At 42.6% G+C, this 26,303-nt stretch overlaps 2 protein-coding genes and 1 long non-coding RNA gene across 7 annotated transcripts; 1 reads left to right on the top strand and 2 right to left on the bottom strand.

The window, feature by feature from the left end:
- Positions 1-330: 330 nt before the first annotated feature.
- Positions 331-6,274, bottom strand: kel (Kell metallo-endopeptidase (Kell blood group)). 3 transcript variants are annotated; one of them, XM_076737069.1, is made up of 18 exons: positions 6,071-6,274; positions 4,659-4,959; positions 4,264-4,563; positions 4,014-4,135; positions 3,558-3,716; positions 3,375-3,446; positions 3,073-3,261; positions 2,821-2,981; positions 2,611-2,728; positions 2,430-2,525; positions 2,240-2,338; positions 2,073-2,150; positions 1,687-1,793; positions 1,507-1,596; positions 1,347-1,414; positions 1,029-1,189; positions 849-938; positions 331-763 (listed from the first exon to the last, which is right to left on the bottom strand). In XM_076737069.1, exons 1-18 carry the CDS (start codon positions 6,095-6,097, stop codon positions 617-619), a joined length of 2,385 nt encoding a protein of 794 aa, XP_076593184.1. In that variant the 5' UTR covers positions 6,098-6,274; the 3' UTR covers positions 331-616. The 3 variants fall into 3 exon arrangements, with proteins under 3 accessions (XP_076593184.1, XP_076593183.1, XP_076593182.1); XM_076737068.1 differs by having other exon boundaries at positions 849-1,189; positions 2,611-2,669; positions 2,816-2,981; positions 6,071-6,190; XM_076737067.1 differs by having other exon boundaries at positions 849-1,189; positions 6,071-6,190.
- Positions 6,275-6,296: 22 nt separating this feature from the next.
- On the top strand, positions 6,297-12,541 carry LOC143324514 (uncharacterized). 2 transcript variants are annotated; one of them, XR_013077469.1, is made up of 3 exons: positions 6,297-6,450; positions 10,830-10,891; positions 12,290-12,541. It is a non-coding gene; the product is annotated as an uncharacterized LOC143324514 (long non-coding RNA). The 2 variants fall into 2 exon arrangements; XR_013077470.1 differs by lacking the exon at positions 6,297-6,450 and adding an exon at positions 9,926-9,991.
- Positions 6,822-22,013, bottom strand: zyx (zyxin). 2 transcript variants are annotated; one of them, XM_076737072.1, is made up of 10 exons: positions 21,756-22,013; positions 14,537-14,778; positions 13,380-13,639; positions 12,539-12,634; positions 11,189-11,767; positions 10,757-10,898; positions 10,038-10,207; positions 9,763-9,941; positions 9,154-9,274; positions 6,822-9,042 (listed from the first exon to the last, which is right to left on the bottom strand). In XM_076737072.1, the coding sequence occupies exons 2-10, from the start codon at positions 14,757-14,759 to the stop codon at positions 8,929-8,931; spliced, it is 1,884 nt and encodes a 627-aa protein (XP_076593187.1). In that variant the 5' UTR covers positions 14,760-14,778; positions 21,756-22,013; the 3' UTR covers positions 6,822-8,928. The 2 variants fall into 2 exon arrangements, with proteins under 2 accessions (XP_076593187.1, XP_076593186.1); XM_076737071.1 differs by lacking the exon at positions 21,756-22,013 and adding an exon at positions 21,230-21,431.
- Between the last annotated feature and the right edge of the window lie 4,290 nt (positions 22,014-26,303).

The raw sequence follows: 26,303 nt of genomic DNA, 5'->3' as shown, positions 1-26,303 counted from the left end.
TATTTGTGAAAAATGCTTATCACAATTTCCTCGAGCCCAGAGAGGAGCAGAACATCATTACATTTAGGAAGCTGGAGCCAGAAAATGTTCAACATTTTCCTTGAAAAATGACCAAAATGATTAATCAGTTACCAAAATAGTTGGTTCAAAAGTTTGGCTCCTGCTTTTCCTCCAAAGACTCTGCATATTTGCTGTAAGCCTACTTCATACTTCAGAAAGAAATATGAAAACGAGGAAACCAGGAGTCTAAGCTGCAGCTAAATTAGGAGCTCATTTAAAAGTAATCGGTTTAACCATGGCCAAATATAAAGAGAAACTGAAGTGACAATCAATTTTCAAATGTTTATTTTATTTACATGAATGCTTAACAGCTTGTGCAATATATGGAAATTCAAACATATTTAAACAATACCTACTGATACAAAAAATGTCACCTTACATACTGCAGGTACTCTCACCATAAATATCTTATGTAAATGATCTTTATTGTAACAACAGTTTGCCAACATCCACAGTGTACACTTCATTTCTACAGCACCACGTTGATAGATGGCAGACAATCCATAATAATCAGTAACTACAAACACAAAACCTGCTGGTCGTCAGGGGAGTGCATTCAGCATGGTTGTAACAAGTGCTGCTGGGTTTTGTTGTGGCACTGTAGGTTTGTAGGACACAGGTTAGATTTGGCACAAATGACTGTAATCAGAAAGGAGGGCTCCATGGGCATGAATTTATGGTATGGGTCAGAGTCACAGTTAACCTGGAAAAGATAGATGAAAAGACATGGGATCAGTGGTTGAGAAGAAGCTGAGAAAAAAAGAAACCTAATAATAGAAGCACAGTACCTGAGAAAAAGATGTGAGAAACAGACGAGTGTGTGATAGTCCTGAGATGGAAGTGTCACCCGGGTGCTTCTCCAGACTCTGCTGATAAGCCTGAGGAAGGACGTGGACAACATGTGGATGCTTGAGCCAAATCGTGTCGTACACACACACAGAGACTAAAGCATGAAAATGGCTGCTAACCTGCAATGCTATCTGCAGTGCAGAATACTGCACCCACACCTCCTGCTGCTGCGCTGCTGAGAGAGAAAACGCTCCACCTCGGCCTGCTTTTTCTGCGACAGCGAGGTAGTGAGCCCACACACATTCCCCCACAGCGTGCACCGCCTCAGTCTGAGAATAAACTACAGCACGACAGAGATTAATATGATATTCCAGTGAACAATCTGTAAGCAGAGCATAGAGAAGGCAGATCTGATGTCTTAAAAACAGTATATTACCAAGGTAATTAACTGTGTATGCAACCTAAACATGATGTGGACTAATGGGAGCTTCTCTTACTTTCAGGCAGGATCAGGTGGAGGAGATCTTTGGCCATAAGGAAACCTACTGCACCATAATTCATTGCCCTGTTAAAAAAAAAAAAATGTACTAGAATGTTTAATAATACATCTCATGTTAAAAAACATTAATAATGCTTTTAAAATCAGTATGACTTTACCTAGGATAGGTAGGATGGAAGACAGGAGGGACAAACATTCCCATGGGAAAGAGGAGCTCATTACCCAGGAGAAATGGAGCAACAGACAGACTAAAAGAAAGCAAAAAAAAACAAAAACAAAAACATTAAATACATGCTCAAACATGTTTCTCAAATCTGAGAACGAAGGGAGACACTTACATGTCAGTCGCTTCAGCCTGCTCACTCAAGAGTTGACTGCGCCTCTTTGGCCACAAGGACAGCAGCTGGACGTAGCTGGAGAAGAAGCTGTCTGAGCTGACTGTCACCTGGAATCATACAGGATGTCAGGCCAGCGGTGTCCTTTGTTTTTTGAGTTAAAGGGATAGTTCAGATGATTTGAAGTGGGGTTGAATGAGGTACTTATGAATAGTCAGTGTATTACTTACAGTAGATGGTGGTCAACACAAAGTACCTCATTCAATGCCACTTGGAATAATCTGAAGTATCCCTTTAAGTGAGTTTACATGGGGTTAACAGGGGTTAAAACAGAGGTTAAAATCTTTAAACACTTAATCAGTTAGAGCCGTTACAGGTCTATAAAGTACCTTGGAAAAAAGCAGGTCAAGATCAGCCAGACTAGAGATCCCTTTTGTAGTCCAAAGTCTAGGAATTAGAGACTGAACCTGGAGGAAGACAGACTTTTACTGACAGCAAAATATCAACAAAATGCAGTTTCAAAAGCACATGCACAATAACAGGTTTTGCATGTTACCTTTTTCCTGACAAACTGGAGAGACTTCCGATCTGTCCCCGTGAGTTCACGTAATTTGGACTTGAAGGAGGAAAAGATATTTTGAATAATCTCCTCTGCCTGTTGAACAATACACATTTTAAATACACTTCATGTCAGCCTTGTAAATTCAATCGCTGCTTAATTAATTACGTCCCAGTGTCCTGCTTACTTCTCTGTGTGCTGTCCTTTCAGCGAGGAGGTCTGAAAGGACTACGTCAAATCCTCTCTCAGTCTCTAACACACAGTGTTTCCAGCGAGGGGCTTCCTGGTGAAGAGGGCCATAAAGAAGATGTAACTCATAGATGTCATCTTTTTCAAAAGCACCGATGGCTATGTGTGTGTGGACTCACCCCTTCACTGTTACCCAGAGCCACAGACAAATTCTTCGCCGTTTCAGAAAATCTGGAGTCTAGAGCAGGCATCAGGGTGTGCAGCAGATAGAAGACCATGTAAGTATGAAGGGGGCCGCTGAGTGGAATCAAGTGTGGCAGCACAAGGTCAACAAAGAAAAAAGGAAAATGCATATTTGAGTGTGGGTTATTTTGAGTCACTTACAATACCTGCTTCTCAGCTCATGCTTGTTCAGCCACTTGCCAATGATGCGGGACATTTGCACAATGTAGGCTAAGTTATGCAGAAAGACATGATCATCTTCAACGAGGGGCAGTGGGTGGAAAGCGGCCTGCAGACAGCCCAACCAATCAATGGCAGGGGCCTGGCGCTGTTGACATATTTACATAAAGAAAATCAATCATCGCAGCGGATTCAGACACAGTATGTGTGAACAGCGACACACCTTCCTCATCCAGTACCTGGAGCTCTTTGATGGTCATGCGCTGATAGAGCTGCCCTTTTGACAGACGATAGCGCAGAGGTGCAGCCGCCACAGCGAGCTCAGAGGACAGAGAGATGAACGTGCCCACGTGCATCATGCTGCTGTTGGGTGGGCCCCCCAGCAGTGCCAGGTACCTCTGACAGGATGCCAAGAAGGGACGTAGCGTCTGGACCAAAAGGGACAGGGGAATGATAAAAGAATGCATTAGCGGGATGGATGAATATTGTTTCCATTAAAAGTTTTTCCTTGGATCAGTATTGGTCTGGCCAAGTCATCAACCTGAGTTTTCGCTTGAGACTTCTGCGACTTGCTGTTCCATTCAGTCGGGATCAGAAGCTCTGGCTGATCAATCTGTTGACAAAGAGGAGACTGGAGTTAAAGCAATAACACAAAGCCTACTTTGCTATGGCAGCGCTCCCAAGAGCAGGTTAGGACTTGCAAATTATCCTAATGGATACTGGCCTGTATGTATCTTTTGGCTGTCCCGTGGGCAGTTTCATTTGGGTGTTTGCCCACATAGAGGTTGAAAAATGGAAAGGTGGCATAGTCTCTCATTAGGAGGCTCAGGGTGGAGTTAAAATCAGTCCGATTCCACTGGCCCGATACTGCCCAGCCTCCCAGCTGCATACACAGAGAGACGGAGACAGAGATTAAACACAAAAACAGAAGAGACAGAGAGGGACACAGATGTTAAAATGAACTTTAAATTGTGCCTTTTACAAATAATGCATCGCTGATCTGAGACAATTAGCAACAAATATGTGAGTTTCTGCTTTTGAGTACTTTTGTCAGATGGGAAAAACTCAGCTAAGTTCTTGTGACAAATCAATACATGTAATTGTTGCACCCACTGTGGCCCATCCAGTCTAATTTAAACAAGGCTCTGCAGCCGCTCTAGGGGACATATAATTATCTCACTTTCTGGATGAGGGTGAGGAAGGGCTCTGCTCCAGCGATGTCAATGGATTTGGTGTCCAAACAGGACTGGTAGAATCCTTTGGCCTTCTGCACCGCTGTGCTACCTGGTCTGTCCTTTGATTCTGACAGATGAAGAAAAAAACAGTTCAGACAACCCACTGATATAAATCTTATACAGAAATATGATTGGATAAAGCAATAAAATGCAGGGTGGTGTACGTTAGAGGACATTTTGTTCGCAGACTCCTACCCAAAATCTCCCTGAGATACTGCAGCAGCACACTTTTTCTGTCCAGTATTTTCTCCTCTTTTTGTCTTCTGTCTTCTCTCTCGTTTCTTTGTCCTCTCCTCTCTGGCCACACAGCGTTTTCCTTCTTGTTCCGTGGATGTCCAGGGATGCCCTGACCTAATTGTCTCCCCACACTGTCTGTTGAAAGTCTGTCAGATCCACATGTGAACAGGAAGTAATCACAGGGCTGTGTGAAGGGATCAGCAGACGTGGACAAACGGTCCGAGGCGCTCTGACAGGCTGGGGAGAGACATGGAGTCTCTACAGGAAAGAGAGCGAGAAGAATTAAGCAAAATGGTAAATTCTGAATTGATTGCATCACGTTGTTGTGTCATTGTATTTCTATGAACGCCTACCAGTGCCTGCCTGGTTATTGCTCCGATTTCGAAGATTGTGATGCATATAGTATGTTAGTCCCAGAGTGGCAGCACATAAGGAGAACCCCAAAAGGAAGAGAAGCAGCTTTCGATGGTTTATCCACACTGGCTTTGTTTGGTGCTCAGGGTCAGACTCTGACAGCTGGAGCTCAGGCTGGAGCTGGGTTTGTTGATGAGGCGCAGAGGGATCTTGGGTGGGTACTGGCAGCTGAAATAGAGGTGGAGGCTGAAGCTGCCTTTCAGGTTCTGGCTGTGACGATGGTTGGACTGATAGCTGAGGCTGGAAGGGACCAAGTGAAACAAGAGTGTAACTGGGTCAGCAGAAGGACCATAACATGGTTGGAAATGTATTTTGTATGTAGTTGCTCCAATGTTGTTTTCTAATTGGAGAAATATAGAAATATACATGATTTGATGTGGACAATCCAGGATCAGTGCTCATACAAGCCCAGTGCAGATGTTAGAGAGAATGATGTAGCCCACTAATTAAGCAATGCCCATGACCCCTCATCACAGGTTGCTATGTCTATGGGCAGCTTAACCAAACAGTTTCATTTAAATAAACATCAAGAAAAAGCGAAGATTTGAGAAATTAAATAATTTTTTGTGTGGTTGACTTTTTTTTTCTTCCCTTTTTCCCATCTTATAAACCACATGGTGACACCTTAGATTTGTCATGCATCAAAATTACAAAACCATCAAGCAAACATCCTGATTGATAAGCCTCTTAAGAAGTGTTTATATTAAAAGTTTGAGTCCATGAACGTGGTTGTTTCTCGTCACAGGTCTTTAGTAGAACTGGACCCACAACACTTCCACAAGACTCTACAGTGATTTCTGGTATCCCAGAGACTTCTGATCATCCACTTGTTCCCAAAACACATCAATTCTTCACAACTGATCACAGCTTGAGTAATTTCCACTGCTCTGCCCAAGAGACCTCTCAATATTTGCTCAGAGAACTACTTGGGAATTTCTATTCTCACCACTTGAGCGACAAACAAACTCATTACGACGTGGATATTCCTGTATTTCATGTTTGTTTTTGTTTTTTACACTTAGATGTCTTGTACTTCACTATTCAAACATGACAGTTCAGTAGACTCATGCTGCATGTAACTATCAGGTTGTCTATGTACAGCATGTTTTCTGTCTCACTCTTAATGTTTCCAAAGTTAATAAAAAATATGGATCAATATCATTAACATTGTAGGCAAGACAATTTGAGCACCTTACCAAACTGCATTATTTAAATAATATAATTTCCGTTGAGCATAGATGACTCTGCTGCAGTTTCCAGCAACTAAAACACTCATACTGGCCTCATTAGTATGTGACCATAACAGGTTCATAACAACCGAGCCAACTTTCTGTTTTTGGAAAGATCCTACCTCAAGCTCTCTTGAAGTTTCACTCATTCTTAGTACATGGACGTCTTGCTCTGTGTTTCTCCAGCGTCTTGCATCCTCTGTCTTTTACATTTGCTGTTTCACATGTGCTCCCTCCTCCTGCCGTCAAACAACTGTCATCTCAGCTCTCTATCTCTTTTCATCACTCACTTCTCTCGTCATCTGACTCTGATAAAAACAACTCTGCTGGCCACATCTCACTCTCCTCTCCAGGGCACAGTTACTCAAGCAAAGACTATGGTTCTGCACGGGGACATACATGTGGTTTTGTGGCTAGTGAATCTTGGAGAAACTCAACACGAGGACTATCTATCCCTCCTGTCTGCAGTGTCAAAGGCCTGAGAACAGGAAGGCCGGGACGGGTAAGTTAAGGCCAAAAGCGGCTTTTGTGTAGACATTGTTACATTGCTTTGAATGAGGGCAAGCTCTTCCTGGAACGTAAACACTCTTAGATGCACGTGCGCATTTGACGGCTGTCGTCATTATCAGTGCAACTCATGGCTGTTAACGACTGATAGAGCGGTTTGGCGTCTCCTCTAACATTGCAGTACATCATTGAGAGTGTGGGAGGACACACGTTTCATGGATGTCACATGGACGCCGTCCAGAGAGAGAACGGTGGCAAAAACAAATATGACAAACTCCAACTGTGTGCAGCTTCTCAATGACTGCCTCTGTTGTAGGTGTCCAGAGGTGTACAGCTGACAGTTAAGCAGACAAAAACGCTTGGTATATAGCATTTTATTTGTTTATTTATCTTTTGATACAGCCAAAGGGGTAGAGGTGGGGCTAAATAATGTTTTTAAACATATACACATTCACAAATAACAAACAAGAATTTATAAAAAAAAAAAGTTATATGAAAAGACAAGGCATCCACATGTTATACAATAGGACAGAACACAACAAAACGCCAGATAAATGCAACTGCGAAGGCATCATCATACGTATAATATCACATAGTGATGACAAAGGCAGGGCCACATAGGTGGAGTAGTTGGTGCAAACAAGACATAATACTAGAAGAAATGCCACCACCGCCTACACAGCTAGCATGCAACGCTGAATGGCTATTGCCATGTTAGTCATTCTGGTGTTATACTGCACCAAGTTCAATGCAAGCACGAGAATCAACTGTTTTCTTGTCGTGGAATGAATTTCTGTGGCTGCAAACCAGGCTCAATTCAAAAGGAACAATGGAATACAATAGTGGAGAAGGCACATCTCCAGGTTAAAAATGAAACCAAATAACTGTTATCAAAGAAACACAGTACAGTAAGATAAGAATAAAACAGTATATAACTGACACGAACAGACTGGAGTACAAAAGAAGAATAGTGGAAAGAATAGTGGTATTTACTGTAACATTAGAACCGATCCAGACCAAAAAAACTGGGCTCAAACACAAAAAGGTGACAAAAAAACCCCACATGAATGTCCAAACATTTAATCCCAAATAACTGTTTTATGAACCTTAATCTTGTCAACAGCTTTGAAATATTTGGTCACTATTTTCTTTTAGCATCTGTTACCTAAAGCTCAAAGCTAATGCCTCTACTGATTTATTATCCTGCTGTTATTTTAGTAGTGGTACACACATAACCTTAATACTCAGTTTTTTAAAAAAGGTCCATAAATTATATTATTTAAAGCAGAGGTTGCATATCAAAAGCTACTATCATGTTTCTAGATGGCTTCTACTTAAAAAAACTAACTAAATTGATCATGTGCAGGGGCTTTAGAGTCACAGTGACACTAAAAGGATATTTTATTTCACTATGGAACTGTGCAACTATCACATAGTAGGTCCTGTTTTCAGCCATGCAGCTGGCATTTATAACTCCACCGTCTTTTAAATTAGGAGATCCCTGGAATGGAACCTGTGCTTGGCAAATCTGTGCTCATCCGTTTGTTCAAAATTTGTGCATCCAAAAAGCATGCATCTAAAAATACGCTGTTAAATCAGCTCTGAACTATTTTTGAGAAGAAAATGGCTGACTTTTGTTCTAATCTTGCCCTTAAACAGTATGTGTGATCAATGCATGCCACTAAATGATCAAATTCACATCACAAAAAACTAAGAGCGACATTCACGGTTTCATCTTTTTTTTTTTTTTTGCAGTCAACGTTTAGCCCTAGATGACTTTAAAATGCTATCAGAGTAGATTGGCTGATATGAAGCACTTTCTAGGTAGGAAAGCATCATTAACCATGCTTGCAGGCACAACAACTGCCAAAGTGTTAATATGCTCTACAAACAGCCAGTGAGAGTGGTGAAATCTGCAGAATGGTCCCTGATACTCCTCTTTCCATGGTAATAATCTGTCTCAGCAACATTGATATAGCAACAATGCTCACAGGGAGAGAGACGAGCCAGTGAAAGATGGAAACATCTCAGTACGTGGTGCTACTAATGATACTGAGGAGAGACAAAGAAAGGCAACTTTATATTCATCAGACTGCTCTTTTGACCAAACTGTTCTTGTGCAAGATATGCTGGAAATTTTTAGCGTAAACACAGAATTGGCACAAAAAAATACGCTCTAGCACACAAAGAAGGCTAGATGAGAGATTGGAGAGTGGGGAGATTGGGAATAAAAGATGAGGGCAGGGACATGTATTTCAATGCAGTACATTACTTCTGCACTGAAGTGAACGGAGACAAGGGAATACTACACTGTATCTGCATGCAAACATACCTTTTCACACGGCACATTCACGCTCACACCTGCGCACATATACTAAATAAAGCCCTGTTGCAAAGGCAAAACCGGCAGCTGAATGAATCCTGTGCTTTTGGATTTGGTTCATAGTTATCTGAGTGATGCTGCATCAGCCAATCACTGCGCAGCTTGCTTGGCTCGCTGGGTGTGACACTTCATACACAGGATCTTTCCATCCAATGGATAGCAGCCATTTTCATCCGCTTCTATGGAGAGCGGGCGAGCGCAATCCTACAGAGCAAAGAAATTCATCTATTTATTTGCATTTAATTACATTTTAGAGTTTACTGAATACATTATGTGACGTGTACTTTGATAAAGTGTTGAGTTTAAACTTCTTACCTCACAGCGGTAACACTTGAGGTGGAAGTTCTTGTCGAGAGCCACCACTCTGACTGTCTCCTCACTGCCTGCAGCTGGAATGATGGGTTCATTACAGCTCACACACAGAGGGGAGAAACGTCTGGAATACAGAGCGGGCTGTTAGTCGATGGGCTTCAGTCAAATTCACACACATTCACATAAAATCAACCAAATTTGCTGCATCTGGGCCTGTCAACTCGTGATAGAGGGGATTAATCGACTTAGTCAAACCCAATTATTTTATCCACACATTAGCATGCTGCGTAAACGTTTTTTTAATCAGAGATGGAAAGGAAGAAGTGAGGAAGAAGTGTTGCTGTTGCTGCTTCCTTCCTCCAGCATCACCTCTTTGATCAGTATTCCTGGTGGGTAGGATGAATGAGGCCACACAAACACTGCTAAACTTGTTTTATCCTCAAAACACATGCTTCCCTGTGCTGAGAAACTGCGTAGATAAGAATCAGGGGAATTACTGGTAAAGACATTTTGTCCCAGCCTATGTTTGGTATCATGTACTGCATTGCAAACTAATCGCTTCTGTAATATTTCATTAGGTTAATCTGCGAAGGATCAACAGCCAGTAACTACCTGTGGTAATCCTGGACACAGTAGGGGTTGTTGTTGTCATCAGTGATGAAAGGCGCCCCCTCAAGTACGCAGGAGCAGGTGCTACAGCGGAAACAGTGGGCGTGGAAACATTGGCCCACGGCCTTTAACACACGGTCTGTGATCTTCTCCCCGCATCGGGAACACACCGCCAGGGAATTCTGAGAAGGAGCAGAAGGAACGGAAAAGACACGGAACTAGTTAATCACCTGTAAGCACACTGTGTACTAAAAGACAATCAGCATGTGTCTCCTCACCATATAGCAGTCCTCACACTGAGGTGACCCGTCCCTGTCATAGAACTGCATGCCCTGCAGGGGGCGATGGCAGCTCATGCAACAGAAGCAGTTGGAGTGGAAGAGTTTGTCCATGGCCCTCACTGCTGGCTGGGTCCGCGACAGAGCCTCGCCACACTTCCCACAGACCTCTAAAATGGGAAGGGGTGGATCAGAGAAAGGGTTTAAAAAAATAAGATTTATAAACAAAATTATTCACAAATGCATCTGTTTCCTACTGATCTCTGCTTGTGTTAATTCCCCCATAATCCCCTAATTATTGAGGACAATTTTATACTGAAACAGTAATTTCCACAGGTGATAAACTGATGTATTGGTTCAGTTGCACAGACTATTTTGACGACATTCATACAACACACGTGGCTAAATGGTCTACAAGGACACATTTGTTAGCAAACAGCAGATAAGGAGGAAAGAACTTGAGCGACCGCAGCAGTAAACAGAGGCCCACTGCAGAGATAAATAAAAGCCTACGACACATAAATTGTTGAACGTAAGAATGAACTGTGAATACATTTTCCATCCAGAAATGTTTTGCATTTCTCAAGCAGCCAGAAAACCTCTGAATGGTTTCTTTCTCATCTCCAGAGTTTTCCCACATTTCAAGCTGTTTAATTGAGAAACGACTACTGCAATACATTCAACATTACAGCCACCACTCTCTTTGTGTGTGTGTGTACCTGTAGGAGGCGAGGTGATGACAGGTGCGTGTGTGTCCATGTCTTTAATGAAGTCCTTGGTCATTCTCTCCAGCTCCTCCACTTCCCTCATATTCAGAGGAACACCTCCACCTGGGATAGGAACTGGGCCAGGGGGTGAGGGCTGCTTGTACACACACACACACACACACACACACACACACACACACACACACACACACACACACACAAGCCATTAGTACAGGCATATACATTACTGACATAGTTACAACATGCCTTACAGAGCATTTATTTCCGATTTAGCAGTTTACCTTTGGAAACACGAGCATGTCTAAAAATGCATAATTCTCATCTGTTGACCACAAACTAAACTCTTTGTAATTCCTGTCCTTTTCTACTGTATATACAATGTGAAAAGTTGTCTCTAAGTGACAAAAACAAAGTGGAACATACCGTTGATGCAGGGGGAGTTTTCATTGGCTGGCTAAAAGAGGAGCGGGGTGACTCCATCGTCTTGGGTTGAGGAGGAGGAGGCACAGCAGCTGGAGGGTTTTGGTTTGCGTTCACCTGACTGGCAAAGGGAGAACTCTTTATGTGATTAGAGGCCGGGGCAGCTGCCATATTGTTTGGTGGTGTAGGAGGTGCAGGGGGAGCTGCGGGAGGTGGAGGGAAAGAGCTGGTCGCAGAGGGAGGGGAAGGTTTTGATGCAACACTAATTGGGGTGCCGGTCTGGTTCAGGTTCTGGTTCAGTTTTTGTGCCAGAGTAGCTGATGATGTCGCCAATCTTCCTCCGAAACCAGACTTGGGAGCCACAGCCGGGGCCTTAGCAAATGGCTGAGCAGCAGAGTTTGGTGCAGAGTTGTTGTGATTGGCTTGTCGGTTCGTTCTGGCTTTGAGTTCTTCTGCCCAGGGTGCTGGAGGTGGGCGGTCTCCCATCTCGGGGGGTGGGAGGAAGGAGAGTGCTGGTTTAGGAGCAGTCGGGGGAGGAGCTGATGGCTTGGGTGCTGGTGCTGCAGGATACTGGCTTGGTAACTGTGGATAAAACAACAGCATCAATAATGAAACCATCTCAAAGCACAGAGAAAAAGACGAGGCTCTTCTAAACAAGCATTCAGTTTGTTCAGCAGCATAAAACATCCATTTATCATTTACTATAATTCAACAGAGGGAAGTTCAGAAACTACTGTATTACACTGCACAGTGAAATGCTGCAGCAGACACTTTTATTATACTGAATGAGGTACTTTGATTAAAGTAAACACTGGAAGCGCTCCACAGTTTGAGCTTATCAGAAGTGCTTCGTCTTTCTGACTTTTATTTTGTGGTTTTGAGCCAATGTAATTCTGCCCTGATCCAGTACCTCCCAGTTGGATAAAAACACTCTCCATTTATGGCCCTCTCACTGGGTCTCTGGCAGCACACTTTGGCTTCATCACACTCTCATGCTCTCCATTCAATTCTGTGTGCATCACTCTCTCTCTCTCTCTCTCTCTGCAAGTGTCTCCTCTCTCAGTGTGAATCACCAGCTACCTCACTTCTTGTTTTCTCTTTCAGGTCTGCTGTGCTGTGTGTGCACTTCACTTATCAGTGAGCTTTCAACCTGAACAGATGAAGAGAGACTAATGAAACCAACCTGGCATCTCTCCAAACTATTTCCACTGACCTACCTTGCTTTGTTCCCCCCTTTCTTCCCTCTCTGTGACTCATTCTCTTTTTCTACAGCGAGGCACCTGTGAGTCAGTGCCTGCTGTCATCTTCCCTCTCATCTACTCGTTTTTCTATCAGTATCTTAATGCTTTGTACCTTAGGGTTGAAAGGTCCCCTGGTCTCCATCTCAGACAGCAAGTCAGTTAGAGAGTCAAGCTGTTTATCGAAGCTAGTCTGCTTCTCCATCAGTCTCTGGCAGAGGAAGACACAATTTATTTACACACGTAAAGTGATCCCGATGAAGCAAAACAGAATGAGGCCACGATGAACAAGGATAAAAAGGTGGATGAGAAATTGTTCACAGACTATGAGATGAGTGTTTGGTCCTTTTATCTATTCAAAATGCAGAATGAAATATAACAACTGTTTCAAAGACTTCTGGCAGTTGCTGGTGTGGAAAACCCAGAATGAAAGAATGAAGTGATCAATGATGACGATGAATAAATGAATGATATTTGAATTACACTTCCCTGGTCGGATGAAAGGGAATACGGACTATTCAGTTATGTAATTTTTGATTCACTGGATTGTTTGCTTTGGTTGTTGTACTTTTCAACAGTGGCTAACAACACATGATTCCCCACATGGACGTCTTTGTAGCCCAATAAACAAGCTGCAATTAATGCAGTCCTACAATAAACATCTCCACAATAAACCTTTCGTTGCACGCCTAAAAACTATTTCAGTTACATAAATGGGCAATAATCCTGTTACAAGCATGAAACTGGGTGATTTACCCCAGACTAATGCTAATATAATTTGTGGGAAGACAGTATTTCCTGCCAACACTCCACTATGGTCTCACAACAATGTCCTCCAGTGTCCTAACTGATGATCAAATTATACTGAAATGCGTTTACATGCAGTGAAAGGAAGAAACATGCAGACAGGCAAAGCAACTTCAGCCTAATTTGGTGAAGATTCCATCATGACTCACCTGTGGGTTCCCAGCAGCACTGGGAATGCTGGTACCGGAGGCAGAGAGTGGTGGAGGGGGTGGGGGAGGAGGGGGAGAGGGGGAGGTGGGCAGACAGGCGTTCTCCTCGGGGGGAGCTGGGAGGGGCAGGTCATCAGCCACTGGAGGTGGAGCGGGGAAGGCGGGAGGGGGGGCATCAGAGGCAGTGGGTGTGGTTTGGCATTCGGGGGGAGGGGCTGGCAAATCATCATCCAGTGGAGGAGGAGGGGGGGGTGGGAAGTCTGACAGAAATGAGGAGGGTTGATTGGTTAAAAGCTGCGACACCATGGTTTCTGTGACTCAGATATACTGAGTGCTTTAACATCATAAGTGTACGGCAAAAAACAAACAGGACAATAAAAATAAAACACAGCACTGTGGGGAGGATTTGGCCAGTTTGTGAGGTCTGTTCCACTAGTGGCTGCTTAACTTGACAGCCAAGTCCTGCCTGGTAGATGTGGGATTCTGTTCTCTGTTTTCCTGCATTAAAGGTGCCCTGTGGAGTTTCCTTATAAACAAAGAAAATGTTAGTTTAGATTCAGTGTTACCAAAGCTCCCCGTGTGCATCCCCGTGGATTTTCCTGCATTTCCGCCCTTAGAAAACATTTGGAAATGAGATTTTTTTTAAATATTTCAAATCCTGCACTGTTTACATCCATGTTTGCTTGCCTGTGCATGTGTGCCCTCATGCACGTGTTCAATACACACAAAACATGGACCCACTCGTAAAAACATTACTCCGTAGCACTTACAGTGGTCAAAAACTCCACAGGGTACCCTTCATTTATCAAGACTGTCTATGTCCATGATTTACACAGAGCTCAGACATCTTCATAGTCATACTACTGGTATAGTTATTCACAACTGAAAAGTAAAAAGTTTGCTCAAAGGCAAAGGTATGAGACATTTCACTGTAATGTCCAAAAGGCAGGAATTACAGTACATCAATGCAATGCCTCAGAGACAACTCATTACAACAAAAGCACTGCATACCTGACGTGTTTTATTATATACTAAACTGCGGCACTCTGCATGCTGTATTGCAAAAAGCAGCAGGGGGTGGGATAGGGGAGGGCTGCTGACTGAGAGTGGATATTACTTAAGAATGGTTCACAAAATAGCATAAATAATGCAAATACCATCGCAGAGCGAAGGAGGCGGCGGAGGCAGATCTCCCACTCGACCTATCACAGCTGTGCCCACCGGCGTCGGTGATGGAGCCGAGGGAGGCGTCAGACTTTTGGGCCGTGGTGGTGCCACAGAGGCAAACTTTTTGGGCTGGTTGTAGAAGGACGGGGTGGTGACTTTGAAGTTCAGAGAGGATGTCATCACGAAAGGCTTACTGCTGCTGGAGTCCTCCATTTTGTGTATTTATCTGAGGCTAAACACAAGAAACATTATGGACAACAGTTAAACTATAACAGAACAATATTCATTCTTATAACAAAAGGTATGACACAGGTGAAGTCGAAACAACTGCAGACCCAGGAGTCTCACTCTCACACCCCACATAATGAAACCAACATTAATCAGCTGACTGAAGTCAAAGGGCTCACATTCCTTGGCAGCCTCAGCATGTCGGGTCTTTTTTCTGGAGAATTAGTGGGGATGACACATCAACAAAACATTTGGCCAGTCACAATTCCAAACTACAAGCTAATTGTGAGCAGATTTGCAGTATGTAGTGCCTTTACACTGAAAACCTAACAAAATTAACTGTACTCGAGGATACAGACTAAATTTGATGTATGAGAGTTGTGTGAATGGATAGTTTGTCCTTCAGTGTACTGCCAAATGGAAAGGGAAGAGCTAATTAAAAATTAGAAATGGTGGGAACAAGTAAAAAAATAAGAGCAATAAATCTTATTTTTGTTTCCAACTTTAGAACTGGCAATGGCTTCCGAAAGCTGCAGTTTGATTGATTCAATCTGTGCATATTGTTCAGCATTTCCTGTTGGTACAAAACACCAACTTTTTGTTTGTCAACTGCAAATACAGTGTAGACCAGTACCTATTGTGTACTTTACATCTGGAACACAGCTGTCTTGACCCCTTAAGTCTCAAAAGAACTAATTAAAATTGAGGTTTATTGTGGCTCACAGTGTCTCTTAAAATCTGTCTTGGACTATTTCTGGATTTTGTGAAATAGCAGTAAAAAAAAAAAAAAAAGGAAAAGAAAATAACCAGCAGGCATTCTGCAAATCCAGTGTTACTCTTTAAACACAAACACGTTGGCAAATAGTCTGCAGCGGATTGTGAGAAAAGTGTGTGAAAATTTCCTCTGGCCATGTATGCAGAGCAGACAGAGCGGCACTCCCCGATGCCAGAGACAATTTACAATATTTAAGACATGCTTGTTTGCAGCGACATAACAACACGATCATAGCAAGTTCTGTAAGAGGGAGATCAGTTTGAGGCAAGGATGCAGCAACTATCATAACATCTTCATGTGAGGTGCGTCAAAAAGAGGCGATGCTCAAATATTTACCTCACACATGCTCGTGGTTAAACAAATGTTGACGTTACTGCAGTGATTCGAGATTCCTCGCAAAGTCTGAACACATTTCCCTGAAGGCTACCGGCCCTGAACGTGACCTTTAGTCAAAAGCATGGCTGTTCACACTGACCCCCTCCACCAACACACATAAACATACACTGACACGCACACCTGTGCACACACTGGCTGTCTTGAATCTGTTTAACTATTCTACCTCAATTCTCTGAAATAGCTGCATACTCCTAACAATAATAATAATAATGATTCCAACTGCGTCAATGATTCACGCAACAATGTTTGGATTATTTATGCAGCCTTTAACAGCTTGTAAAAGCTAAATGTCATGCAGCCACAACACATAACCTGTAACACAATGATTTGCAGGAGGTAAAAAATAGGCAAATTGGAGAAAACATTTTCCAATGTAATTACCATCTCTTTGTGGTGTGGCATTTATTCTCTACATCTTAATGAAGGTCGCATAGCACTGATGCCTCCGTAAATGTCAAAGCTACTAAGAAGTATGCAGGACTATTCTCTCAGTCATCTATTATTCAAAAGTACTTCAATAAATGTTCATTCATTGTTTGTTTGCTATAGTCAGTCAGACTGGAGAACAAATAAAGCACAACAGCAATTAAGGTTGCATTGATGCATCTTGATACAGCTTACTTGAATTACCTTTAATGTATCTTTCACGGCACAGGGTTTTTTTTCCTTAAAAATGGAAATACATGTCCTAGTGTGTTAATAATGTTGTCAGGACTTCTACTCAATAATAAGATAAAGTAATAACTGTAAAGGAGTACCAATTGTCTTGCCTTACTTTTTTTTTTTTTTTTTTAACATTAGGGCTTTAAAATGGACTCCCTAACTAAACTTAATGTATCTTAAGTTGTTACATTCATACATCCCCCTGTGAACACTATGCTGAGCAATCATTGGTGAGATATCCTCAAAAGCCACAGAAACACTTTGTTTGCACTGTGGTTTAAAAAGTAGAGGCCCTCCGTGGTTTTCACCTTTTAGATATAATTCAGTTTGCATTTAAGAAAACAACCCTTCAATGGAGAGATCAAGCCTGACACTGGCTTGAAAATGATTATGTAAAAGCTGAAAAGCTAAACTAATAGAAGTGTTTCATCCTGATTCCGCTTTGTTGGGACACACACGCAACACTTCAAGTTCTGACAAGACGAGAAACCCTGAGAGCTCACGAAAGTATTTCTGGTGCTCATGACATAGCCAGCTTCTTGAACACTTTTAACCATATACTGACCTGTGAAGTCTAAGATGTCCCATTAAGAATCACTGATGCATCACACCTCTTGGCTACACACCATTTAAACCACACAGCGCCGTGTGTTTTATTGTCCAATTAGGTAAGACGGCATATTTTTCATACGTCTTAGACAAATAACAGCTACAGTTGCTGATTTTCTTACAGCTTTGTGATCTAGACAAAAGTTTGATGAGGGGAATAAGTCCTACTGATGAGATCTCACTCTAATAAAATTATTGATTGAAGAATCAGTGGAAGAAACAATCTAATGGCATGAGATTCACTCTCAAATGTCACTGTCCTTTAAGTGGACTTACAAAAACATCAACCTACAGAATCTTAGCTCCACTTCACTATCCCACTTAAATAATTTAGAAAATTGCTCCATGAATCAATAAGGGGAGGTGGTGAGGCCCTAATGGAGATGCAAACTGTTCTGGTTGCCAACTTTCTGCAGGCACACGGGCAACTTATGGCAGAGCAGTCTGCACCAATGGAAGAGTAAAATAACAAACCAAAGGAGAGAAACAAAGGACAAGTGTTAGGAAAATAGCTGGCTAATCATTAAACACGTATCAAGACCTACTTCAAGTTGAATGGGAGTGGACACTTAAAAAACAGATTGAATGGTTACGGTCAAGATAAAGCTCTTGGATTAATTAAGGTTTGCAAATATGAACATGAACAGTGAACTCAAAGCAGAACACTTGGCTCTATAATGGCTTTCTAAAAGGAGTACTTGACAAGGGTAGGTATGGACTGTGATTTAGTGTTTTCATTAGAGTACTTAAACTACCTTGTTTCTAAGAGACAATATGCAATAGTCCACTCAATTATTCAACAGTGATGATAACTTGTGGTCAGGTTCCATATGTTCCTTGATACGGGCCTGGGGGATTTAATACGATGAGATCAGCTCCACACTCAGCTTCAGACGTCCTACTGCACATCTATCTTGAAACCTGATCCTTGAGATGAGAGAAACCCTCAGCTGAGGAACACATTTGGGGCTCAAAACTCAATGACATCACCTTTTTCTTTTTTTTCTCTCTCTCCATTCAGCCTCTCTTTGCTGTTTTCCTCTTGGACATTGTTTATTTATTAAATGAGGATCGAGTGTTTGTGTTAAGTTTCGGCTCACTCTCTCAATCTGATGTATAGACTCGAGTTCTGTGGCAAAACACGACCATTTTTATCTCTTTTATTCTTGTGCTTTCCTCAGCCTCATCATTCATCTGTCACCCACCACTTGAACTGAATGACATCACTTGGGGCTGCATTTAATCATTTCTGCTTTTCAGCTGTGATGGAGGATGGCATTGTGTAGCATAAATGACACACTGCACTCTTTAGCTTTTGAACTTAACTTTGTATTAACTCCACATAATGTAGCAAGACGGCTTATACAGGATAAAAAAGTGGTTCTCAACCCTAGTTTGGGTACCCAGTTGGTTTCCATTACATTTTATCAGGGACTGATTTACAGATGGGACAGAGGGTGAATACAATCAGCCTATCTGCCTTGAAGGATATAAAAAAACAGCATGGCTATGGACCTGAGACTCAGCATTTTAAGTCCTATTAAGCCAGGCAAACAGACAAAGCAAAACTGAGCTCTTTTTGTGGCACACTTTCTATTATCTTTGTGTTTTGTCTCATTTCACATGAACACCCTCTTTCCTGTCAAGGCTCATACCATGTGATGCAGCAGCTGTTGAGGAAGACTTTACCTGACTTTTCAAAGGAAAGCTGTTTAACTCAGCAGTGGTTTATTACTTTGTGGTTACAGAGGAACTAAATTTGGTTTATATACTGTGCCGCTGCATTTTAAAAGGTCATATATGGAAGTGCTGTAGCATGGTGCCCCACTGAACTTAAAGGTCCAGTGTGTTGGATTTACGGGGGGGGGGGGGGGGTGTCTGGAAATGGAAATGAAATGGAAAATAATTTTCCTGATTATGTTTTCCTTACTGATTAATTACCTGAAACTAAGAATCGTTGTGTTTTCGTTACCTTAAAATGAGTTCTTTATATCTACACAGGAAGCTTCCACATAGTCCACCATGTTGCACGGCCATGTTTCTACAATAGCCCTGAATGGACAAACCAAACACTGGCTGTAGAGAGCACCTTTTGCAATTTTAGTGACCACTGCAGGTTCTCCTACATGCTTGCATGTCAGGTGAGGGGTATTCAGTTGGTCGCAAGCTGCAAACTCACTGCTAGAAACACCTAGCTATTATGTGAGTACAGAGTCACGTAGTTAAATCTTTTTCAAGTACCACTATGCCCACATAAATTCAGTGAAAACAACGCGAGTAGAGGTAAAGGTCTGAAATTAGTAATATGCTCACTCCTGCTTTGCCTGCTATATATCTTAGAAAATAATCATCTAAAACAATTAAGAAATAAACTAAAACCAGAAAGCTAATTCTGCATTTATAAAGGCAGGTACTCGAACAGTTAACCACAACCTGAATTCCTGACAGTACCTAACTCCTTCCACATTTGGTCAGTCATTGTATCATGACTAGTGTGTTGTTGATGAAACTCTCTATTGTTCTAATGTTAATAGCACACCCAGTTTCTGGGAAAGCGTGTCTAGGCCGGGGGTCACTAATGCGGGCACAAACAACCCTTTTGAGTCCAATCTTACAGGTCACTGGACATGTATTGAGCACCAGTGTTACACTCCCTCTCAGACTACAGTTAGATGGACGACTGAACAGGCAACATTTCAAAACTGGTAATAGCATCAGCCATTGGCCTCCGTGTCAAACTCTCACCCAAATAACCTTATCTGCTTGCACTGACGTACAGTAGAATGATGTAGGCCAAATAAGAGTCACAAGACACTGAGAGGCACAATCAAGGAGCTAGACATGCAGTGATTTGGGGCTAAGGGATGCCCTAAAATAGCTTGTGTGTCTAGACTCATGCAGACTACAATTAAGGAGGACTCCTTGTCACCCCAGTCACAAATGGAAGCATAAAGCCATTCATAGATCATCTTCATTCACAGATTTTCATTTGCGTCACCGGTTTACTGAGGCGTCAGTGACCACAATCCCGGCCTTTTCAAACAGGAGCACCACATTAACCTCAAGCTAACCCAAGCCAGAGCCTTCATGTTATAAGTTATTCTTAAACACAGCTTTCTGCGGGCTTGGGTTGAGGCTCCCCTCCTATCTGGCTGATGAAAAGGCAAATTGAGGAGGCAAGGCACAAACACTGATAATCACAGGATTCTCTAAGTTGTAGAAATGCTATGCTAAAATTGCCATAATTTTCTCATGTACTCTCCAACATCCCCTTATTAGTGCAAAAAACTGTGGCACATCTCTTCACTCTCATTCATGGCATGAGACAAAGAGCCATACTTGCAGGCCGCCTCAACATGGGCACAACAGAACAGTAAAACATGCCATATCATCACAGATTTATATTTAATTGTCTTATACTATCAATAAAATACCGTAACATACTGGACCATGGTGCCCCACCCACCATGTCACCCCATTGAGCAGTGTTAACCCACTGTTTGGCAATGCTTTGACAGCTGATAGCAGAGGGTGTGCGGTCACAAACACGCCAAATGAAGGCAAACAGCTTGGGCTGATAAAACATTGCCTTTTATCAGTAACTAGCAGACAGGGAAAAAACAGTGTTCATATCTAAAGCTACACGTAACAAACTAGCTAGGTGGCTAAGAAAGCAAATCAGAGCTTCACGTTAATGTTACGTTAGTCAACATAGTATTCAGGTGAATGACGTCCCATAACGTTAGCCTGTCTTACGTCCAATTTCCAGGTTAAATCAGACAGCGTTGTAGCTTCAACACATATTATCTGAGACATTAAATTCGCCGGTGGTTGAATGAGAACTGCCACTGGCTTGCTAGTCTGACCAGCCACCTTTTGTGATAACCGTTAACCTCCCTGCCTTATCATCCATCACACCGACGGTAGCGTAGCTTCACACACTCCTACCACTCCTATCGTTACAAGCTTCGGTCAGTTTACGGGGCGAAACGCCGCCCCATTTTTTTCTTACCTCATATGGCAAAGTATACGACTTCTCTCGACGGTGCTGTCATTAAGTTTGCTAATTTTGTCACTCTCTGAAGTGCATAAACGCTTACAGCTGCATTGCTACATAGCTTGCTAGCTAGCTAGCTTGGACAACTTTTAGCTGGACTTCCTGTTAGAGCTTCCGCATAGCACGTTCCTTATCGTTTGTATCCATCAGCTGTTGTAGCGACGTTCAGGGAGATTTGTTCACATTCACAACTCGGCTCGGGGGACAGCGGAACAACACCCACCGGGAGGTATCTTCCAACCACAGTCTGCAGTAGTTTTTATATGTCACATAAAACGCTGCCAGATGCCATATCTGCACTAGTTGTCACTTCGCAAAGATGCTATTCCCTGAGGTGTTAACAGCAGCAGTAAGCAGTAAATCTGTGTCATCATGACACTTGGATTGACAAAAGATTTTACCTTATTAGGTAACCTGTAGCAGTCAGCCCCCCTAAAAAGTACTATTATCCTGATTCACCACAAGTACAAGCAATACTTACCCTGTTAACACAGCTGCAGTGTGGATCTCTCTTTTCCTTCCCCCTCTTCCTTTTGTTCTGCTTTTTCTCTTGGTTTGGGCTGAGTAAGAGTTGACTGTAATGGTAAGTTCTCTTTCTCTCTTCCCCTCTCCAGCTATTAGACCCTCCCCCTGTGCTTTTCAGTCTGGAAAAGGAATGACACCATCCTTCCAAACAAGTTCTTTCTCGTTTGACTTTGGCCCAGCACTTGTGTATTACTATGTAAACAGCACCTCTCTCTCTCTCTCTCTCTCTCTCTCTCTCTCTCTCTCTCTCTGTGTGTGTGTGTGTGTGTTCAAGGACTGTCCAATCATACCCCTCCTCTTCCTCCTCCTCCTCCTCCTCCTCTTGCTCTCCTTTCTCTCTGGATTCTTGCAGCATTCTTCAGTCAATGACATCAACCCTGTTGCCTCTCCTTGTAAGGTCAGACTGAGGGAATGAGGGAGCGAGAGGGAGGAAGAGATAATGGGGCTAGAGGCTTGATTAGATACAGGCACTAAAAGTGGGTTTTAAACGCAAGGAGGCATATAACGGCTGAAGAAAGTGTCTTCAAACTGGCCTGGGCTGTGGAAAAGTGTTTGCTATTGTAGCTTTATTTACTGTCAGGAACAAAATAAGACTGGTTTTATGCCTTTCCTTCACTTGCCTCAACAGGCAAAGCTGATGATCAGATTGTAAAGACATTATTCTGTCTGCCAAGTGTGCTGCCACATCGTTATTTTCCTTGCACTAAGGCAGTAAACATGCAAAGGCTTAGACTGCCTCTCTGTACATGATTAGTACGCTTGATTATAGAGAGTAAATACATATTATGGCTCTTCCTCAAGTCTGACTGATCGTCATCCTGACAATGAGGATGTGATCGCGCTCAAACTGGTGTTAAATGACACCTCCCATCCTGCATATCAGCCACTTCTATGACTTAATATCCTTTTATGTGTCACGCACACACACCACACATACCCGGGGTGACTCGCCTAGCACATGCCTTTATCTTATCACACTTTCAGGCGTCATCATTGCTTGAACCAAGGATGAAGTCTCATGTCTATTATTGACTCCTTTTGACGTCAGCTTACCCTGACATTTATTTTTTTCTGACATTTTTTATTTTAACATGTTGAAAATGTTATCATTATTTTACAGTAAAAATGGCAGTAGGGTGAGACAGTTAACTCAAGAATTTCAGATTTTACTAGTTAGAGTCTCACTTTTGCATTATCAATACTCTATGCTTAGAGCTGAAATGATTAGTTTACTGACTGATTGATTAATTACTCAACAGATAATCAACTCGTCTAATGTCTGATCAGTGATTAAAGTCAGCTTTTAAACAACAATACCAAAGATTTGATGGTTTTGGCTTCTTGGGTGTGAGAATTTTCTGCTTTTCTTAATCTTGTGTGATAAAAAAAAATTAACATCTTTAGGTTTTGAAGTCTTGTTTTGACAAAACAAGCAATTTCATGATGTCACCTTGGGTTGATGGGAACTGTGACAGTCATTGTTATTAATTGACATTTTATACACCTAATACAATTTATAAATAGAGAAAATAATCAGCAGATCTGTCACCCTTCTGGCTAAAGGGTTTCTATGTCTTTGCTATTTGCTGAATTCAACTCTAAATAACGTTTTCTATGGATGTCTTTCCGGTGAACATCGAGCGTGCACTTTTTACTCTGACTCATGGCACCTCCGTAAAATTGCCACCAACTCACAGATCACCACATGACATTCAGCTTGTAACAAAGCGCCGTTGCACTTAATTCAGGTTGTGAAACCAAAGGCAAGGCTCTCCTGCAATCAGACCTCTGCAGTAGCTGTTGTGTAACCTGTTGCTGCCTGATTCATGTCTGTGAACTACAGGGAGTGGTCACTGGGGTCTTTGATAGCCTATTGTCCCGCAAGGAATGTTTCCAGTCTCTCCCCACTTCCACTGGGACAGAAAAAAATCTGCTGAATTTCCATTCAGAGATTTCCACAGTGACTGTGGTGCTGCGCTCTGAAAAAAAAGCGTACCCCATCCTGGTGGCCGGCTCTCAGGCAGGTGACACGCAGGAAAAAAAGGTCAGCGTTCACGTGCTGTTCCACATTCGAGCCATTTCAGGAGGTTGCTTTCGCTCTGAGCGGCGAGGGGAATAAGGAAGCTGGAATGACACGAGAAATGCTCTTCTGTGCTTTTTCAGCCAGCTGCAAACATCGGGTGGTGCCATGGTGACTGAAGTTTGGAAAGTTTGAAGTAGGCAACTCTTGGGTCTAGTCAGTCTGGAGGTAAGACAAAAAAAAAACAAAAAAAAAAACAGGAGGCCGTCAGAATCAGAGCCAGACAGCCTGGAATGCAGCCAGACCTTGGAATGAGCAGTTCCTCTCCCCCTCCCTCTCTAAAGTGCCATACTTCTCTCTCCCTCTCTCTTTTTCATGCTGCATTTTTTCACCACTTTTCTCCCCCCATTCCCTCCATTTCTCCGCCAGCCCTCCATGTGATGCCCTCTTATTTCCCTCCCCATCTTTCTTTCCGCACCACCCTCTCCGCCTCCCGCTGCTCATGTGAGTCAGTACCTGCTCATAATACCTCAGTGCTCAGAGTTAATATCCTGATCTTGGATCATTTCCGATCTGCACTGAGGCGCAGTCTCTCTCTCCGTCTCTGGGCATTCTGATTTTCTCAGCAAAGGAAAAGTGGAAAGCCATTTGAATGCAAGGTAAATATTTTTAATTGCTCACACCCAAAGGCATAGACCACGAGCAACAGCAGAGTATGCTGTATATTTGCGTTCTGTCTGGGCACTTAGAAATTATAACTTCGTATTGATTTACACTTTTCCTCTGTCAGTATACCTTAAAATGTTGCACGTTTATTAATTTTATAAATATTTTATTGTCAAGCTTTCAAATTTTAACAAAATACACCAAACAAATAAACACATACTGTTCCAGGCCCTTGCCACCCCAGGCCTCCCAGTAATAGGAAAAGACCTTACAAAGAACTACAGCCAGAGGCTTTTTAAAAAAAAAAAAAAAAAAAAAATTAAACAAAAATATATATTGTATAAGAGGGTGGAATATCCCTTTCTGAAATGTGACCTTTGCAAGGGGAACACAGCTGTTCCCTTCAGAAAACCATTTACTGTAGCTGCAGAGAGAGGAAAGTTGGACTTCCATGCCGTTACTTACACTTTCTGGCAACACATGAAGCTACTTTTAAACTACTTTGGTTCATATTCTTTCAAATATAATCAACATTTGCAAAAATTTCCTAAAAACAAAGTTCTTTATACAGTCAGTATGATTTTTTCCCTGTTCTAAAGCACATCTCTGATAATTTAGGTTTGTGATAATGCATGGACAAATCCACCCCGATACTCTATAAACATGAAGTGTGGCCTGCAGTGGAGGGGGTGGTTGTTCCCGCAAAGCAAAAACCATTTCGCCATTAGGCAGAAATTCCAGGCGTGATTTAGACAGGATGAGAACCTGCATACTTGTGACAGAACATGGTCTCTTCACTCGGCACCCACAGGAAAAATCTCTCTGCTGCCAAACTGGCTTCCATTCAACGCCAGTGTGAGACTGCAGTGCCCCAGTTCCCCCAGCAGGTGTCAGGCTGATACACATTACTGTGGCGTGCTCAGGATGCCTCCAGGGAAGAAGATTCCCCCAGAATCTCTGACAGCAGGCGAATCCACATCAGCTAGACATGTGATAAAGGGCGGGAGGGCGTGTAAAGGGGAAACTCATAGAAACTGACATACAGCATAAGAGACCGTTGAGGAGAATGGACACATGATAGGTAAGCTGGACACAGAAGCATCACTGGGGACAAACAGTGCAGCAGTGGGAGAACGTGGGGTAATTGCAGGAGAGACGGAAAGAGAATTGTAAATAATAGAGGAGGGTTGGGAACTCCTTGTACGCAAGGTTTTGTGTGAGTGCACAAACACACACAGACATGATGAGCGCAGAGACTCCTCATACCGCCCACACACAAATATAAAATACCCACAAAATGTGTGTGCTGAAGAATTCCAGCTGGAAATGGTGAGCTGCCAGCCCAAAGCATCAACTAATAATACACAAACTCCATCTCCCACTGGCTAAAAGGAAGCTAATCACATAAGCACGGCCATTAGAAAACACCTTATGAGAGGCAGTCTCTTTTCATAACAGCATTTATATCTCTGCCTGGTCCCCACCCACCTCCTACGCCCCTTCCCTGCTCAAAAGCAAACCACAGAGAATTTCCTCCCCCATCTCTCCATTCCTCCTTCATCTTTTTCTCTCCTTTTCTCCTCCCTCTGTCCACTCCCTTCACTTCACATCTCCTTCCCCACTTATATTTTTTCTGTCCTTCATATGTGAGACCCAATGCAGCCTGGCTGTCACATACACACTCTCCCTCCCTCCTTGAGACACACACACACACACACACACACACACACACACACACACACACACACACATTCTCTGTCTAACTAACTTGGTGGCTCCTTGAGGGCAGATGCGTAACATGTGGTTCCAATTAGCACA

This window comes from Chaetodon auriga, chromosome 8, assembly GCF_051107435.1.
Source record: "Chaetodon auriga isolate fChaAug3 chromosome 8, fChaAug3.hap1, whole genome shotgun sequence".
Taxonomy (NCBI): Eukaryota; Metazoa; Chordata; class Actinopteri; order Chaetodontiformes; family Chaetodontidae; genus Chaetodon; species Chaetodon auriga.
Note: the sequence above shows the minus strand (reverse complement) of the source record. Positions and strands in the feature narration are given on the sequence as shown.

Bases quoted from the DNA above. Each gene is read 5' to 3' on its own strand.
- kel (XM_076737067.1), bottom strand. From the start codon at position 6,097: ATGAGTGAAACTTCAAGAGAGCTTGAG. The intron at 3,262-3,374 runs GTTGATGACTTG...CTTTTGGTCCAG, and splicing joins AGTCTCAAGCGAAAACTCAG to ACGCTACGTCCCTTCTTGGC. The intron at 764-848 runs GTACTGTGCTTC...TATCTTTTCCAG, and splicing joins TTCTCACATCTTTTTCTCAG to GTTAACTGTGACTCTGACCC.
- zyx (XM_076737072.1), bottom strand. From the start codon at position 14,759: ATGGAGGACTCCAGCAGCAGTAAGCCTTTCGTGATGACATCCTCTCTG. The intron at 13,640-14,536 runs GTATTTGCATTA...CATTTCTGTCAG, and splicing joins GCCTCCTTCGCTCTGCGATG to ACTTCCCACCCCCCCCTCCT. The intron at 11,768-12,538 runs GTACAAAGCATT...TTTTATCCACAG, and splicing joins GGGGACCTTTCAACCCTAAG to TTACCAAGCCAGTATCCTGC.